Here is a 16,458-nt window from a genome sequence, read left to right on the forward strand (position 1 = left end):
TCTCACTATTTATTGTTTACTAATCTTTGCTGTAAAACAGAACAAAATCCCCTCATATATCACATAACCAGCTGTTTTAATAAACGGGCGTCATTCCAGCTGCAGGAATGATTCTACGCTCATATTAGGTACTTGCGTTTATGTCATTCATTACAAAGAAAAGTAAGGCTATAACATTGAGAGATACTGTTATATTGTCTTAGTGTGTTTTCCAGGACTGGGTGACATTACACAAGCGGTTTCCCTCACAATGAGCGTGACTGAAAGTGGCTTTGGACACTCATTGTCCATGGAAAGGTGTGTGTGACGGCCCAGAGCTGTTTACTTTTGTTATGTTGCTTCTTTTGTTAACATTGACAAACATGCACCTCACGTTGACCGTGGCATTCATACACCACTGATCCTGACTTTCCCACCCCACTGTTCTTATGTTTGCAATTGGTCTATATCCACGACGTTTGACTTCTGGGATTGCTCCGGTGCCGCAGGAAATTCTGCCTGATGACCCTCTTTTCGGCCCGATGCCCGATACCTTCCGCTTTCTTTGTGTTGGTCTCTGGTGGATTTATGAGGACTATGGTTAACTGCTCCTCAGATCTCTGCAGGGTAAATCCAGACAGCTAGCTAGACTATCTGTCAAATCTGAGTTTACTGTTGCATGACTAAAACAACTAAAATTGCAAATTTACACAAAAACCATACAGAAAATGATATTTAATGAATGACTTGTGGCTTGGAGGTAGAGTGTTCTCCACATAACCACAAAGTTGGCAGTTCAATCCCAGGCTTTGGCCACATGTCAAAGTGTCCTTGAGCAAGAAACTGTAGATGCTATTAGCTGTCCACTGCTCCTAATATATTTAGGATGGATTAAAATGCAGAAATAGAATTTCACTACTGTGTGTATGTGACGATTAAGAATACAGTTTGTTTGTTAGTAGCTCTCAACTGCATCATAAATACTTACAAACAGACATTTTGTCTTCATAATGCCGCCTGTGTCACCGAGGCTAAACTCACCACTTGCAACAGAGCCAGGTAGCCGGCACCGACGTTGTCAAAGTTGATCTTGACGTTCTTCCAGCGGGCGCTGTCGTTGACCAAGTTCAGGCACTCGCTCTTGTTGTTGACGACGTTGATGGGGAACACCTTGTCGTTGGTGGTGTTGACGCAGTAATAGTACTTCCCTGCAAACAGGTTAACGCCCATGATGCTGAAGATGAGCCAGAAGATGAGGCAGACCAGCAGCACGTTCATGATGGAGGGGATGGCCCCCAGCAGCGCGTTCACCACAACCTGGAGAGGGCCAAGCACACAGACAAACTCAGCACTCTGCTGACGGTCAAACCGAGGTCTCTGCTTGCCAAAAATAGAGAGGGCTGTTTCATTTGAGACGAGTGGCCATTACGATCATCTAATCACTTAACTGGTCATAAATAACAAAAGGTGGACACCTGATTTGATTGAGCTGTAAAGCTAATGCTACGGAGTGGCTATTTCAGAACAAAAGCCAAGGCTGACTTAAAAAACCTCATAGTCCTATATTATTCAAAGCTGTATTTAATATGTAATGTCTGCATACATAAAGCTCTTAACACCATACATATCTACAAAGAATTTAACAGAATGACAGTTGGAAAGATGAAGGTGGATAGGTGAAAAAGTTAACATTTGATAGATAAAAAAGCAAAACAGAAAAAAACCTTAGAGAGGCGGGATGAAGTCACAACATTTTGTTTGACTGTAAATGAAAAAAGACACACAACAAAGAAAAAAATTACAGGTCAAAGGCACCACACGAGCAACGTCAGAGAACAATGCCTCAGAGCAGCTATATACAGTGGTCCATTAACACAATGTGCAGAAAGGCATGCAGACAGAAGAGGTACAGTGCTGAATTGCAAGGAAAAGATAACTCTACAGAAGCTGTAAAAAGCATGCAGTCTTACGACTGTAAGGCCCCCTAACATGCTAAAACCATTTCCTAGACATCCAACGTTGAACCAGAAGAATCTGAGATTCTTAAAATGGAAATATAAATTATACTGGCATTTTCCTTTAGCAGCCTAAAGCAGAGGACAAGCACACCTGACATATAGCAAGTCAAATAAAAGTAACATGACTAGAACACCATTAACATTTCATAAAATGAATGCATGGGCTAGCTGAAGGTGGTCTAGCTTCAACAGGTTAATATTCTAAAAAAGATTTTTAAATTTCTTAATCTGGCATGCTGGCTGTCAGCTAGCCCACAAACAATCAAAACTTACACGTGGGGTTCGTGTCGCTGATATTTCAACATGTCCTTACCCTCATGCCCTCAAACCGAGACAGGGCCCTCAAGGGCCGGAGGGCTCGGAGTGTCCTCAGAGATTTGATGGCGGAAAGCTCAGAGTAGCCCAGAGCGTTGGCTACAAGGCTGACCAGGGACACCTGAGAGACGGTAATGACAAGAGACAAGCAGGGTGAACGGTGAGTAGTAAAAGGTCCCTCTGCACTGCGCCAGTCTGAGTTTTGGAACAAGATGGTTGATTAGGCATTAATGATTAGTCTGCACCGGTTAAAGAGATAATAATGCATTTATAGTCTTTAAAAAGTACAGCTGAATTTCAGATATAGACAACAATGAACAGTAACTTGTGCAGACTCAATGGTATTTATATCTGTATGATAAACATTAAAGGAATAGTTTGACATTTTGGGAAATATCCTTATTTGCATTCTTGCCACAAGTTAAATGAGAAGATAGATACCACTCTCATATCTGTACCAGAGTTTACGTGAGCCAGCGTATGCTGGCTTTTTGCCAGTATCACGTGTAGTTATCCATTACATGTCATTTAGCTGATGCTTTTATCCAAAGTGACTTCCAATTAAGTGCTTTCCACCTTGTACAAACTCCGGACAGCAAGAATCAAGCAAGCACATTAGCTTCAAATAACAAACTACAAAGAGCCACATAAAAGTGTAAGTGAATTTTGTTTTTCTTTTTCCAAGGTGCAGTCGGAAGAGATGCGTTTTAAGCCTGTGGCAGAAGATGTGTATCCGGCAGATGAAATTATCACTGGCCAAAATGTCTGTTGAGAAACCTATGTCAAATAAATAAAGGATTAAATAGCATATTAAATCATTGGTCTTGTTAACCAAATATTTGTATGCATCAATTTTCTTCTAACAATGATAGAACAATCTAAGGGCCGTCCGTCATTTTGACAGACTAGAACTTATTCTATTCATAGCGTTTGTGTTTTTTGTGTTTTATTGCAGTTTAAATGTAGACTGTGTACTGTTTTTCCCAAAACAAACAATTCTTTAGAGTCTAAATTGTCTTTGACTTAACGCCAGATTGGAAGCTTTATTTTTTTAGATGGACTGAAAATACATACGTCTACAATGAGGAAGTCGAGCCAGCACCAGGCGTTTGTGAAATACTTGACAAAGCCATATGCCACCCACTTCAGCAGCATTTCCAGGATGAAGATATAAGTGAAGACCTTGTCTGCGTACTCCAGGACTGTTTTGATGGTTCTCCGCTGCTCGATGTAAACGTCCTCAAACGCCTGTACAGCATGGAATAAATAGTAAAGACTGCTGGTGGAAAACAATGAGTTGTGAGTTAGGTGTGATCAGGGCTGAGGTGCTTGCTGTCATGTGTCAGTGTTAACCAGCAGTGTTGTAGTCGAGACCACCTAAACCGAGACTAAGTCATCACCAAGACCAGAGTGTATCGAGATCGAGACTTTGAGGGTTTGAGACCAAGTCAAGACCAGATTTGTGTTAGACAGCCAGAGCTTCTTGTCCTGCCTCATGCATTCACTTTCTAGGCAGGTTATTGGTTGCATTTGCAAGTTTTGACACCTAGGCATAAATCAGACAATGCAGAGGCAGTTTAGCAATCCCTGCAGTTGTGGTCTAGACCGCTTTTGAAATAAAATCTTGAGTCCTGATTATCTGACACCGAGATGAGAAGTACAAATGAGGTCGATTCCGAGATGAAACCTTCAAAAACTGGTAGTGACCAAAATCGATCTTGAGTACTATAACACTGCTAACCACTTACAAAAATAAATAAATATAAGAAATATTTTAGGTCACAACAGGAAGTAAATGCACATGCATACAAAAGCACCTGCTTACCAGTGCTCCACTGCTGAGCAGGATCATGAATATGATGAAGGATTCAAACCAGTTGTGCTCCACTATGATGAAGCAGGTTTTCCTGAGTGTCCACCAGGTCTTAAAATGGTCGTCGTCCTCATTTATCTGGCAGCACTGGAACCTGCTCACACAGCCTGCAGGCATGGGAGGGGGAAAAGGGGGGAGAAAGGCAGAAGAAATGGCCACAGGAATTAATATGGGGTCCATGTTGACTAAAGGTGGTTGCATAATTAAACCAAAACACTCATCTTTTTTTTCATTACTTGGCTTTTCTAAAGCCAAGTTTTCATACAAACCTAGTCCAAAATCAAATTTATATCTAATTGTGTACTTATCTACGGTTACCGTTTGAGTGCCATTAAACCATTGCAGAATCGTCATATTTCACACTCATGAAAGACTGAAGAGGTACTTGCAGATTCAGAATTGTACTGGAGGTGTGTCAGACTAAATGTCAGGTTCCATTAGAAACCAAGACAATCCCACAGACTAGTTTTCTTTCTGTACTGCTGAGCATTTGTATTCACTGTCACTCAGCTGTGAGTAAAACACACCAGTGTAATGCACAAATAAGTTCATGTGATTTGAAATGTGCTCTGAAAGCATTTCAACTCCCACCTTTCTCACTTTGCCCCACTTTCCCACTACCCATCATCCTCCCTGCCTGTCACCCTCAAATCTAGGGCTGGGTACCGAATTCAATCCTTATTAGGCACTGACCGAATTGCTTCTATAGTATTGAGTATCGAAAAATGCATTGTCATTCAGTACCCAATTTCAATACTCAAGGAGTAAATCTCATCAGATGAAGCAGGTTTTCCTGAGTGTCCACCAGGTCAGTGAGCCAATAAGCATGCAGCATGCTTCTACCAAGATCTAATAATGCTGCTGATTGGCTGTCTAACGTTACACGCTGAGAGACAGGCAGGAAAAACACAGAGACTGTGCTCACGTAGTAGGAGCTACGTAGTGTTGAAATTTATTTTTGTTAAAATGGATTAAATTGGATAAAATTGGTATGGAAAAAAGTATTGTTTAGGAACCGGTATCAAAGTCATGGTATTGGTCTCAACATTTGTTTAACAATACCAAGCCCTACTCATATCCCTCTCACCCTCTGTGAAGCAGGCCTCTGGTTCCAGGGACTCCTCCGGTTCCAGCTCCACTGAATCCACCCCATCTCCTGGGGGGCGTATATCCACTGTGCTCCCCTCCGATGAGCTCAGAGGATGGGGCTCTGCATCGAGCTTCTGCATGGATGAGGAAGTATATGAGAGCACAAAGTTACAATGCAGCGCCACAGAGGTTATGGGAGCCAACTGTCTGAGCTGGTTATCATTGTGATTCTCCATTCACATGTACTCCAGTGCCACAACTATAGATACCTTAGTGTGGAGACTAGGCACTGTAAATGCTCACAGAGTCGGGCTCAATAAAGTCATTGTATTATCATCACATGCATCATTGATCAAATGTACCTACAGGCTTTGATATTAGTTGCATATGATGGCTCAAATCAGATTATGTGGCAACACATAGGCATAAGGAGGTTGGCGTTACGGAATTGCACTGTGGGTACGTTTGATATGACCTCAGTTCGAGAAAGAGTGCATGCAGTATTCCAGGGCATTATCAATCCAAGCCTGAAATAGTACCAAGCAGAACGTGTGCTGAAGTATTTTCATGTCCACTGAAAAATGACCTCAAATCAATGTGTCTATAAATTATCCCATTTTCAAAATTACTCCTATAATACCCCCCAACCCAAAAAGTTAGAATCCACCCACAGAAGGATTGCTGAACATTTTCCTGAGTGACATGAAAACACGTTATTTCCATTCCTTGAAAGCAGTGTACAAGCTTCTTCTCTTTGTGTTGAAGTAGACGGTTAACCACATTAGCTTACCAGCAAAAACCAGTACTGTGCACTGTTTAAAAGCCAGCATGTGGTCTGGCATTTTTGTGTTCCCATTTATAAAACATGTTGAATTAGCACCAATGCATACCCATATTTTCATCCTTCTCAGTAATATGTAACACATGTAAGGTTGTTACTGTTTTCAAGTTCTTCCTTGCCAACTCTGAATTTTGAACCCTGGCAACCCTAAAATGCAGCGATCTTTGTTTTTGCATTATTGGTACATTACAACATCATCTGCATATAGTGAGACCTTTTGGCATTGTAAGGCTTCCTTTCTGCTATTCTTTGGGCAAACATAATGTTATGTGGTCTGATCTGTCTGTCTGGCTTGAAGTACAGGAACATGTCATCCTAGACAGTGCAGCAGCTCTGATTGCCGTGGGACCCAGCTAATACGGCATGGGAATGATGGAAGCATGCTGCTCACAATTGCATCGTTTTCTGGATGGGCGTTTCCCACCAGTTTCTCTTTCTCTCCTTCAGCAAGAGACCTATTTTAGCTTTTCTGGACATAGATTATTTGAGGCTTAACGCTTAACCTAACACTTTTATTTGGCAGATTTTGTTTGCATTTTACTATATTTGTACAAGTTGGGTGATGAGAAAGTTGCAGTGGAACAAAAGTGGATAACACAGGCGTAGAGGCACATAGAACAGCGCTGGCTAATCCACAATACTTGTGTACATGCACCATCTCTGGGAGGATTCAATGTAATTTGGGATGAGTTTCTTCTATTCAATATTTGAGAAGGATAAGAAATTACCCTAATTTAAAATCGTCATAAAAAAAGTCTAATTGAATATAAATTGGCATGTGTTATCCGTTTTGTCAACCTGAAAAAATTTATTCATTTAAGTTTCAAAATGATCTCCTTGGAAAGAATTCTGTCAAAAAAAATCTTTCATTGTTCCATTTGAGTATCACAGAAAACAAGTACACACAAGTATTCCATGTGTGTATGCATGGGCTGCGAACCAGACAAATTACTTTTGTTCATTCCATCTCCCCCCCCTCTATTATCTTCCTCCTCTCTTCCTTCATTCTCAAGTTCGGAGTGTTGGATGGTAATCAAGACCCAAAAACAAGTCAAAACCAAGCAATGAATTCAAAAGCAAAGATCATGTTAGATGAGTTTGTCTATCAATGGAAAATGTGGAGTTGCTCATTCGTAATGGTTTGTAACTGCAGTACAGCCTGATGCTTAGAGATAAATTATGAAAGGGGAGGGGGGGTGTAAAGGGAAAACGATTACAGCATTGGGTGTGCTGCTGTATGGGGAAGGGTTGGTATAAAGCAAAGGGGGTGGGGTGGGGGCGGAGGGCAGACCAGGCAAAGAACGAAAATGGGCAGTCCATTGAAAGTATGAGAAAAATATGTTTTTTGTCTGTAAATGGCATAGGCAGTCCTCATGGTTAGTGCTATGGTACAATAAAGTGGTCTTACAATTCTCCTCTCACTGAAAACCTTGAGAGCGTCTGACACAGCTGCAATAACAAACGGGGGGTTAAACAAAGTAAGTCAAACACACCATAAGCCAGTAAACAACCACAAGTGTGCTTTCACTGGTCAGCTATAATGCACAGTGGGAGAACACTTTAGCCACACAGAACTTTATACATTTCCCTGAAAGCATATTCCTTAATAGACAGCAAAGCAAAAATATTGGGATGCTGTTTTTGTACTGACACTCATTGCACACAACTAACACACACCAAATTGTTATTATGTAACTTGAAATGCATACATTTATATTTCTTATATCTGATTTGATCAAACTCTACAGTATGACATAGTATATATGAAATGACTCAATATATTTGAACTGGTGCTTGATAATCACAATTAAGTGTTAAGATCAGTAGTGACGTGAGGGAGCATTTGCTGATCTGTATATGGAACATGTGGTGCCATGGCTAGAAATAGTCTCCTGGGTTGTTTTGAATCACATGGGATTGGCACCACACCCAAAGTGGCAAGTTGATATCACCAGGTCAGCCTGGCAACACTTAACAGCAAACCTGGCATTTGCTCTGTTAGAATAGGCAATGAATTACCAAGCCAGACTTGTTTTTCTTAAATTGTAGTTAATTGCATTAATGTTATCTTAACACATGCATTATGCATGTTGCTTCACCTAAAACACGGAACAATGAAGCAGTCTCTCTGTGCACAAATATACTGACACATACACTGTAATGAGCTCATGTAGAAAATGAACCTGCTACATAAGCCAAAAGCAAATTTGAGTCATTATTTGTCATGGCTTCTTCTGTTACCAAGGGCTTCAGAACTGAATAAAAATTCAAGAAGATTCCCTCACTAGCACAGCATGATGCATGTTGAAATGAGTCAGCAGATATGTTATTTTCAAACTGCTTGACTACTGGAAGATTTTCTGAAAAGGCCATTGCTATGCTAATCTTGACATTCAAGCATCAACTGGCTTGCGTTGGGTGTTAACTATTACACATATAAAAACGAGCTAATCAAATACAAAAGCTGTGTGACTCAAAAGGTTTCCTACAAACTGGCAGACATCTAATCAAAGTCTTAAATTTTACCTCTTTGCTGCCCTCCACATCCGACGAGTCGCTGCTGAAATCTTCTGTGTTTAGGTTCTCAAAGTCCGACTCGCCCACAGCAATGGGCACCGTGACTGTCAAGCTGGGGTTATGAATAAATGACATATAGTCACATTCCTCCATTGGGTACTTGGGTGTAGTGTCCCCACCAACCCCAACTACCAGCCCTCCTCCTGGCCGTCCATTGTCCTCTGTATTGTACACCCCACTTGGGTCCTTGGTGATCTCCACTGAAGTGTGGTTGGAGATGCAGTTTCCTTTGCCATTGCTGTGCAGTTCATCCAGGTGTTTGATCTCCTCCGCCAGACCGGAGCCCTTACCGGCCCGACCAAAGCAGAGGCTCTGGAGAAACTGCCGTACTTTGGATTTGACAAAAGCGATGCCCCGCTGGATCCGGCCCACAGCAATCTGCAGGTTGTTCATCTCATTGTCGTCGTCAGTTGCTGCCAGATTGTCAGCGCTGAATGAGCTCAGGAGGAGAGCCAGGAACAGGTTTAAAACCTGGGAAGAAGTGGACATTAGGCAAGGAAAGAGCTCTCCATTTGATCTTACTTACAAAACCTCATATTACAAACCAAAAGATCATATGTGCCTTACGACTTGACTTTAAAACCAATCCAACAAAATATTCAAAAACTTCAAAATCTGAAGCAAACTATTGCCATAATGTTAACAGTGTTATCCTGATTATAGAAAGGAAATATAGAGGAAGATCCCCATACCACCAGGTTTCCAATGACCATGACCATCATGAAGACGATCAGGCACATGGACTGTCCAGCCACCTCCATGCAGTCCCACATTGTCTCGATCCACTCTCCGCACAGCACCCGGAACACGATGAGGAAGGAGTGGAAGAAATCGTTCATGTGCCAGCGGGGCAGCTCACAGCTATCAGAAATCTTACACACACACTCCTTGTAGTTCTTGCCAAACAGCTGCATGCCCACGACGGCAAAAATGAAGACGATGATGGCCAGCACCAGAGTCAAGTTCCCCAGAGCGCCCACTGAGTTACCAATGATCTTGATCAGCATGTTTAACGTGGGCCATGACTTGGCTAGTTTGAAGACCCTCAGCTGTTTTGAAAAAAAAAGGAAAAGCACAAAGGATTTCTTCTGTAACATTCAATAAATGAATAAACATATTTTCTTACTATTGTATTCTATATGGATATTGTATACATAAAGAGTGGTATCAATCTTATCCAACAAAAAAAGCAAATAAGCACATTTCCCAAAATGTTGACACTTTGCTTTAAGCAAAACAACATTTTATTATACTGTACCGTTTCCTTAAATAGTCTAGCAGCACAGCAACAGTCATACAAAGCTAATCAGGTGGACACACTGTGTCCCAAAGGCCAAAACAACTCTCAGTGGGACCTCTCATGTACTGCACAAAAGCTCTCATTACATCATTACCTCATTAATAACATTTTTGTTATTGTGAAAGCCATCGTGGCCTGACCCTAGAAGTACAGGTACATCTTCAATTTTCTCATCTACGGAGCAGATGAATCATATAATGCATCATTTGTAATAAGATATCACTCAGCCAGTGCTCTTACCAATCTAAAGGACCTGAGCACAGACAGGCCTTCTACGTTGGCCAAGCCAAGCTCCATCAGACTCAGACTGACAATGATACCATCAAAGATGTTCCAACCCTCTTGGAAGTAGTAGTAGGGATCCAGGGCGATGATCTTGAAGCACATCTCTGCTGTGAAGATGCCTGTGAACACCTAATGACAAAAAGGGGGGCAACATTCTAATTTTACAACTGAATCTACATCATGAGAGACATTTTACATTTATGTTTTCTTCTGGTTTTGTCCACTCAGAGTTTGTAAGCATATCACACAATACTTGCCAGGTTTCCAACTGAGAGTACGTAGTCAAATTCATTAGTCATGGGGTAATGCTCCATGGCCATGAAAAGGGTGTTGAGGACGATGCAAACTGTGATTGCCAGATCCACAAATGGGTCCATGACCACCGTGCAGACAATGTCCTTGAATTTCAACCACGTGGGGCTACAATCCCAGATCAGACAGGTGTTGGCGAATCTATACCAGCAGGGGGGGCATTTCTGTCTCGACTCTTCAAGCTCTGGAAAAGGAGAAATGACTACATTTCATTATAATGAAATGCTCAATGTATTTCTGAAGGATTATTCCTTCATATGCTTTCCGTGTAGTTTTCTCCAGAACTATGAGGCCCTGGCATAAAGTTCAAGACAGGAACAAAGAAGACTAAGGACAAAAAATGTATGGCGTGATCCTGACCTTCCATGGTGTTGGTGAGGATACTGGCCACACTCATGGCTCTCTGCCTGGCCACTGTTTCATCTAAATAATCCATGGATGGCTTGCGAAAACCTGACCGGCGTTTCTTGTGCTCGGTATCCGTAGTTGTCCCCTGGAGGAGAAAAAAAAACACACATGCATAAAAAAAAAAAAAAAAAAAGATTCATGAGCAATATTTAGCAGAGAGGGAGATGTGTACAGTATACAACACGAGTCAAACAGACGTTGAGCTTATGAGAACAAACATTGGAAGTATTTTATCATTTTATAATTCATGAAAATCATTTAGGGACAGTCTATTGCAGCCTGGTTTCGTGTGTGATTATTTCACAAGATGTATTCTAAAAGGACTTACACACCCATGCTTCGCCTCCAGAGGTGTTTTCACTTATTTGCCTGATTAGACCTGGTCTGATCCCCCCACGGTGACACAATAGAGGTAAAAAAGTTAAGGAGGTTTACCTAAAAACAGAGGTATTCCTGACTAAATGGTCTCCAATCATTACCTACTTTTTCCAATGATGTAACCTAAGTGTTAGTGAAACAATTCACGTGAATGGTTTATTTAAATGTGAACACTACTAGTTTTTTCTTTTTCCTGTGCTTATTTATTTATTTTGTTTAAATTGTGTACATGTATCTGTCTTCCCTGTGTTGCTGAATGAATGCCGTTCATCCCTGCAAACTATGAGTGGATTAAGAGGATGCTGAAATCCATGGACTAACCCCCTAAGACATTTATGCCTGTATTGTGTCTCTGAACAGCTGACTGTACCGTTTGATTGCAAAGGAAATAAAAGAAAAAAACAAATCAAAATACAAAGATCATGCCTGGGTGGGCATGTACAAACCCTACTTGACTAGGGGAGGGGAGGTTAGACCATCATTCTCACGTGATTTCACCCAACTTCAACCTGCACTCTAATTAGCCAGAATAAGTGAAAACGCTGTCAGGATGTGCAGGACCTTTAAAAAGGAACTCATATCATTAGGTGACAAAACCGTTCCCCATCATGAAAATAGGCCATTTTGTAGTGGTGTTTGATTTGTTTCATTGACTATATAGCCCACTATGAAATACCCACAATGCACAGCTAACTTTCTCCCAGAGGAGAAGAAGCAGAAGGACCCACAAAAACTGAAAAGGAAAAATGGAGCGGGTTTACATTTCCTGAGTGCTCGTATTAGAAGTAATTTTGTTTTGGTTTGTTTACATGATGCTGGGCGCACCCGCCTCCGTCACACAAATAACCGGCGCATCTATTGACGCAACGATACTTTCAGTGAGTGTCAGAAAAATCCTTTGGTCGTTCCCTATATAGTTCACTGTTTAATAAACACTATATAAGGAATAGTGAATGGTTTCAAACACAGCTACTCATTCATCAACATGAGAACAAATGGGTGGGAATAACACCAACTAAGGGGAATAAACTAGAAGCTGGTCAATGGGAAAATAAAGCATGAAACAAACAGTTACGTCACCTCAGGCAGCAGGAGACCTACAGGGGAGGTTGTTACAGAGGTTCCTCCGACCAGCGACACCACACCGTTGCAGTCCACGGCGCAGTGCATCTTGCCGTTGGCGGGCAGCATGACCCGCGGCGCCCCGAGGCTGGTCTGGCTGACGGCGCTGCAGCGGCGCTCGAGACGGCGCGGCAAGAACAGCGAGCCCCGCCGGCTGTCGCTCTCTTCGAAGGTGCTGTGCTCGTCATCGGCAAAGTCGTTCTCGGAGCCCATGTCGCGCGCCCGGCCACGGAAGCTGAATAGGCTGGCGCGGCTGTTCCTCCGAGGTGAGAAGAGGGATCCGCGGATACTGAGAAGAGACTGAGAGAGAGAGACAGAGAGAGAGACAGAGAGAGAGACAGAGAGAGAGAGAGAGAGAAAACAACAAAACAAAAGAAAGTTAGAGGATGTCGAGTCCTGGAATACTTGGTGAAGACTTTGAGGATAGAGGGGATACACCAAAAAGACACATTAAGTGCTGGGAGGTTCTGTAAAATGAGGGAAGGACAGGGATGTAGTTAGACCGAGCAGGAAGCAAAGGAAAGAATGATAAAATATGCCACAAATGTAATGCTAAATGTAGCTTGATTTTTATTGCGGCTTCTTTAAAGGAATAGTGTAACATTGTCGGCATAAAACTCATTTGCTTTAGATAAAAAGATCGATATCATTCTTATGTTTCTACGGAGAAACTGGTAGCCTGATTCAAAGCTCAGTAATTAACACATTACATATTGTTTATTTGGTTTTATTTCAGTTAGCCTAATAGCTGGTTTGATTTGCATTGAGAGATAATTTTATGGAAAGTATCCCATGCCAATCTCTAGGTATGGTGAAGGGCATGTGATGATGTGGGGGGGGGGGGCTATTTTAATTCCAAAGGCCAAGGGAACTTTATCAGGATGCATAGTATCCTGGATCCATGAAATAACTGGCCTTTAACAATAAAAATCTGCCTGCCTCTATGGGAATTTAACATAGGGGTGTACTCACTTTTGTTGCCAGTGGTTTAGACATTAATGGCTGTGTGTTGAGTTATTTTGAGGGGACAGCAGATTTACACTGTTATACAAGCTGTACACTTAATACTTTACATTGTAGCAGAGTGTAATTTCTTCAGTGTTGTCCCATTAAAAGATATAATGAAATATTTACTAAAATGTGAGGGATGTTCTCACTTTTGTGAGATACTGTAGGTGCAAATAAAGTAAAATGTCATCCCTGGGTTTACCTAGTTGTAGCTTTAAGTATATCACTGGCATGATGTGAAATGTATCGAATTTCTCAGGGAACAGTCACTGACAAATTATCAAACTTAATTGTCAGGGAAGCATTTACCTGGTTGGGTGAGGAGCATCTCTTTTCATAAGAAAGTCTATTGGCATCGATGGAGAAGCGGAAGCTAGTTCTCTTGATGCTGTCCTCAGACTCAGACTTGTGGAACTTGTCGCGGCCCCCCCTCTCCTCCTCCTCCCTCTGCTTCCTCTTCTTCCACCTGTTGCGTCGCTCCTTGGCACTTTTGGAGCTGAGCTTAGACGTCCCCGAGGAGGACTCCGAGGTGGGGCCACCTCTCCCGCTGTACTCTCCACTCTCCGTGGCGGCTGCCGCGGCAACCTGCCAGCCAATCAGAGCACAAACACAGTTGTCATGGCGACCCCGTGCCTGTCTCAAAGGCTCTGGTGGACTGGAGCGGAGGAGAGAGCCTGGCAGCTGAGAGCAGCAGCAGCATGAAGAACCAAATAAGCCCCAGACACCTTCTAAAAATGGACGCCTGAATGTTTTCATGCAGACTAAAACCTTTCTAAATTCTTGCATTTATAATACTCATTCAGTAAGAGTGTGTGGATGATGGGATAGGTAGCAGCCTTTTGGTTTTATAAACAAGTTGGAAATTCTACTCTTAGACGCCAATCAACATTGATCAAATCACTGTTTAGAAAAACATTAGGAGGTGCAGAATTTCTAAACCTAACCCATCTTTCCTTAAGATCTATGATTTACTACCAAGTGCACTCTGTTTCATATTAGGCTTTTTCCACAGAAATGTGCTGTGTTATCTTCATGAAAGGTTACAGAGAGGCTAGGTTGGGGGATGTCAACGGGTAAAATCTGGTGATGTCAGGAGAGGTCTATGAATTTACAGCATTGCCAAACATATCACCAACTTTGCATATCCAATAATTATGTCAATACAGTAGGTCACTTAATTTAGAGTTTTATACTTAATCTTCTATCTTTGTTCTAATGGAAAGAAATTCTTCATGTGTCCCACAAAACGTACGGCGCTATAGCACAATGATTTAAGAGTCTGTCATGGCATTTTTAGCTCAACTAACAACAGCAATTGGAATGTGCACAAGTCTGATAAGACAGTGTTGAGCCTGGCAGAATAGTGCACAAGCCTGATAAGACAGTGTTGGGTCTGGCAGATTAGAAGGCTTAAACAGAGGTGTTGTAGAAGGTCTGAAAGGAAACAAAGCAAGAGAATGTATCTGATCTTCCACTAATGACGAGGAGGTGGAAAAGATGTGGTGTAGTATTGTATGCAATGAAATGCAGAAAGTAAAAGGAAACTAAAGCTTTTGAATTATGTTACACTATTTATACAGACGCTGTTGTTCCCAACCTTTTTTTTGGGAGGGGGGGGTCACACAATCCCCACCACATGATCTCAAGTGCCCCTTCATCAACTCTACCAGTTATGTGTTCATTTCAATAGATTTTAAAAGATGATGCCAAGTAACAATGTATAGAAGTGGATATTTTTTACAAGAATCTTTAACAGGCACATGAATTGCCTATGTTTAGGTCCGTTCTGTCAAGCGTACATTCATACTACTACCACATGGAGTGTTAACAACTAACCCTTTTTACCATCTACTGAATACATTTAGCTTACTGATTCAACGGTTTACTTTTAGACAATTATTTCAACTGTCTACTCGTGCATTCGGGCGTATGTTACACATGTCGCCGGACAGAAATAGACTGTCTGGCTTTGTTGTCACAAGCTTAAAAAATAACTGGTTATTTCCATTTCCATTATCCAGATTTCACTTGCACTCCATGTCCAGCTGCTAATTCTGTAGGTCGACCAAGGACTGCCGACCCCTGAGGAAGCAGCAGAGGGGTGTCAGTCATCCAGGACAGTGAATCCCTCGGTTGCCCAGGGCAACACTACTTTTGGCAGCTAGCGCAAGACTACAGTATAAGCCCAAGAATCAACAGAGTCTCCCCAGTTACATATATACAAAGAGATTCTCCCAGCCACTCGTCTATGTTATGAAATACTCAGAGTGCTCCAAAAATTCTAAGTTCCTAAAACTTCCCCGTCGCTTTAGCAGTTTAAAACTTCAGTTTAAAAGGACTCTCCACTTTTCAAAAGGACCCTTTTTTTTCCTCACAACTCATTTTCAAATGAAATGTTTTGAGATATGACAGACAGAGCAACTGGTGGCCTATATCTCAATTCTACGAAATCTGAGCATACAAAAGATAAATGTCCTGCCTGTGCCTCCTCCTGCTGTCTCTTCAGCTGCTCCAGCATGGCTTGGAACTCTTCCTCCTTCTGCTGGGCCTCCTCGATGGTCGCCTGGTTCTGCTCGTCATAAGCCATGGCCACCACAGCCAGGATCAGGTTGACCAGGTAGAAGGAGCCCAGGAAGATCACCAGCACGAAGAAGATCATGTAGGGTTTTCCTGCCGCGCGCAAAGTCTGATAGATCCGAGACAGATTTATTTTTTCAATTTATTTAAAAAAAAAAAATCTACCTATGTATGAGAGTAAAAGAAGGCTGCCATAGATTAGTCTTTGAAGTAACACAATACACTGTATTGTGTTCAGTTGTGGTCATCCCATTATTTGGTGACTTGTCAAGTTGCTGCATTGTACTGCTGCAGTACAAAACAGAATAGCCTTACATAACAGGCCTGGTCTATAATTGCAGAATGACACACCCTTTTGAAAAGACTCTTCTCGAAC

At 41.9% G+C, this 16,458-nt stretch overlaps 1 protein-coding gene across 5 annotated transcripts in view; it reads right to left on the minus strand.

Moving 5' to 3' along the window:
* Positions 1–16,458, minus strand: part of scn1lab (sodium channel, voltage-gated, type I like, alpha b) — a 43,328-nt gene that overhangs the window by 6,732 nt on the left and 20,138 nt on the right. For all 5 annotated transcript variants that reach the window (XM_028572307.1, XM_028572305.1, XM_028572306.1 and 2 more), the window contains 13 exons: positions 15,985–16,191; positions 13,815–14,090; positions 12,456–12,797; positions 10,950–11,082; positions 10,535–10,773; positions 10,233–10,406; positions 9,385–9,741; positions 8,642–9,163; positions 5,273–5,408; positions 4,138–4,292; positions 3,387–3,560; positions 2,311–2,433; positions 1,021–1,296 (listed from right to left, as the gene is read on the minus strand). In XM_028572307.1, coding sequence (XP_028428108.1) covers positions 1,021–1,296; positions 2,311–2,433; positions 3,387–3,560; positions 4,138–4,292; positions 5,273–5,408; positions 8,642–9,163; positions 9,385–9,741; positions 10,233–10,406; positions 10,535–10,773; positions 10,950–11,082; positions 12,456–12,797; positions 13,815–14,090; positions 15,985–16,191 — 3,114 coding nt within the window. The remainder of the gene's footprint in view (positions 1–1,020; positions 1,297–2,310; positions 2,434–3,386; positions 3,561–4,137; positions 4,293–5,272; positions 5,409–8,641; positions 9,164–9,384; positions 9,742–10,232; positions 10,407–10,534; positions 10,774–10,949; positions 11,083–12,455; positions 12,798–13,814; positions 14,091–15,984; positions 16,192–16,458) is intronic.

The sequence above is a fragment of the Perca flavescens genome, chromosome 24 (assembly GCF_004354835.1).
Source record: "Perca flavescens isolate YP-PL-M2 chromosome 24, PFLA_1.0, whole genome shotgun sequence".
Taxonomy (NCBI): domain Eukaryota; kingdom Metazoa; phylum Chordata; class Actinopteri; order Perciformes; family Percidae; genus Perca; species Perca flavescens.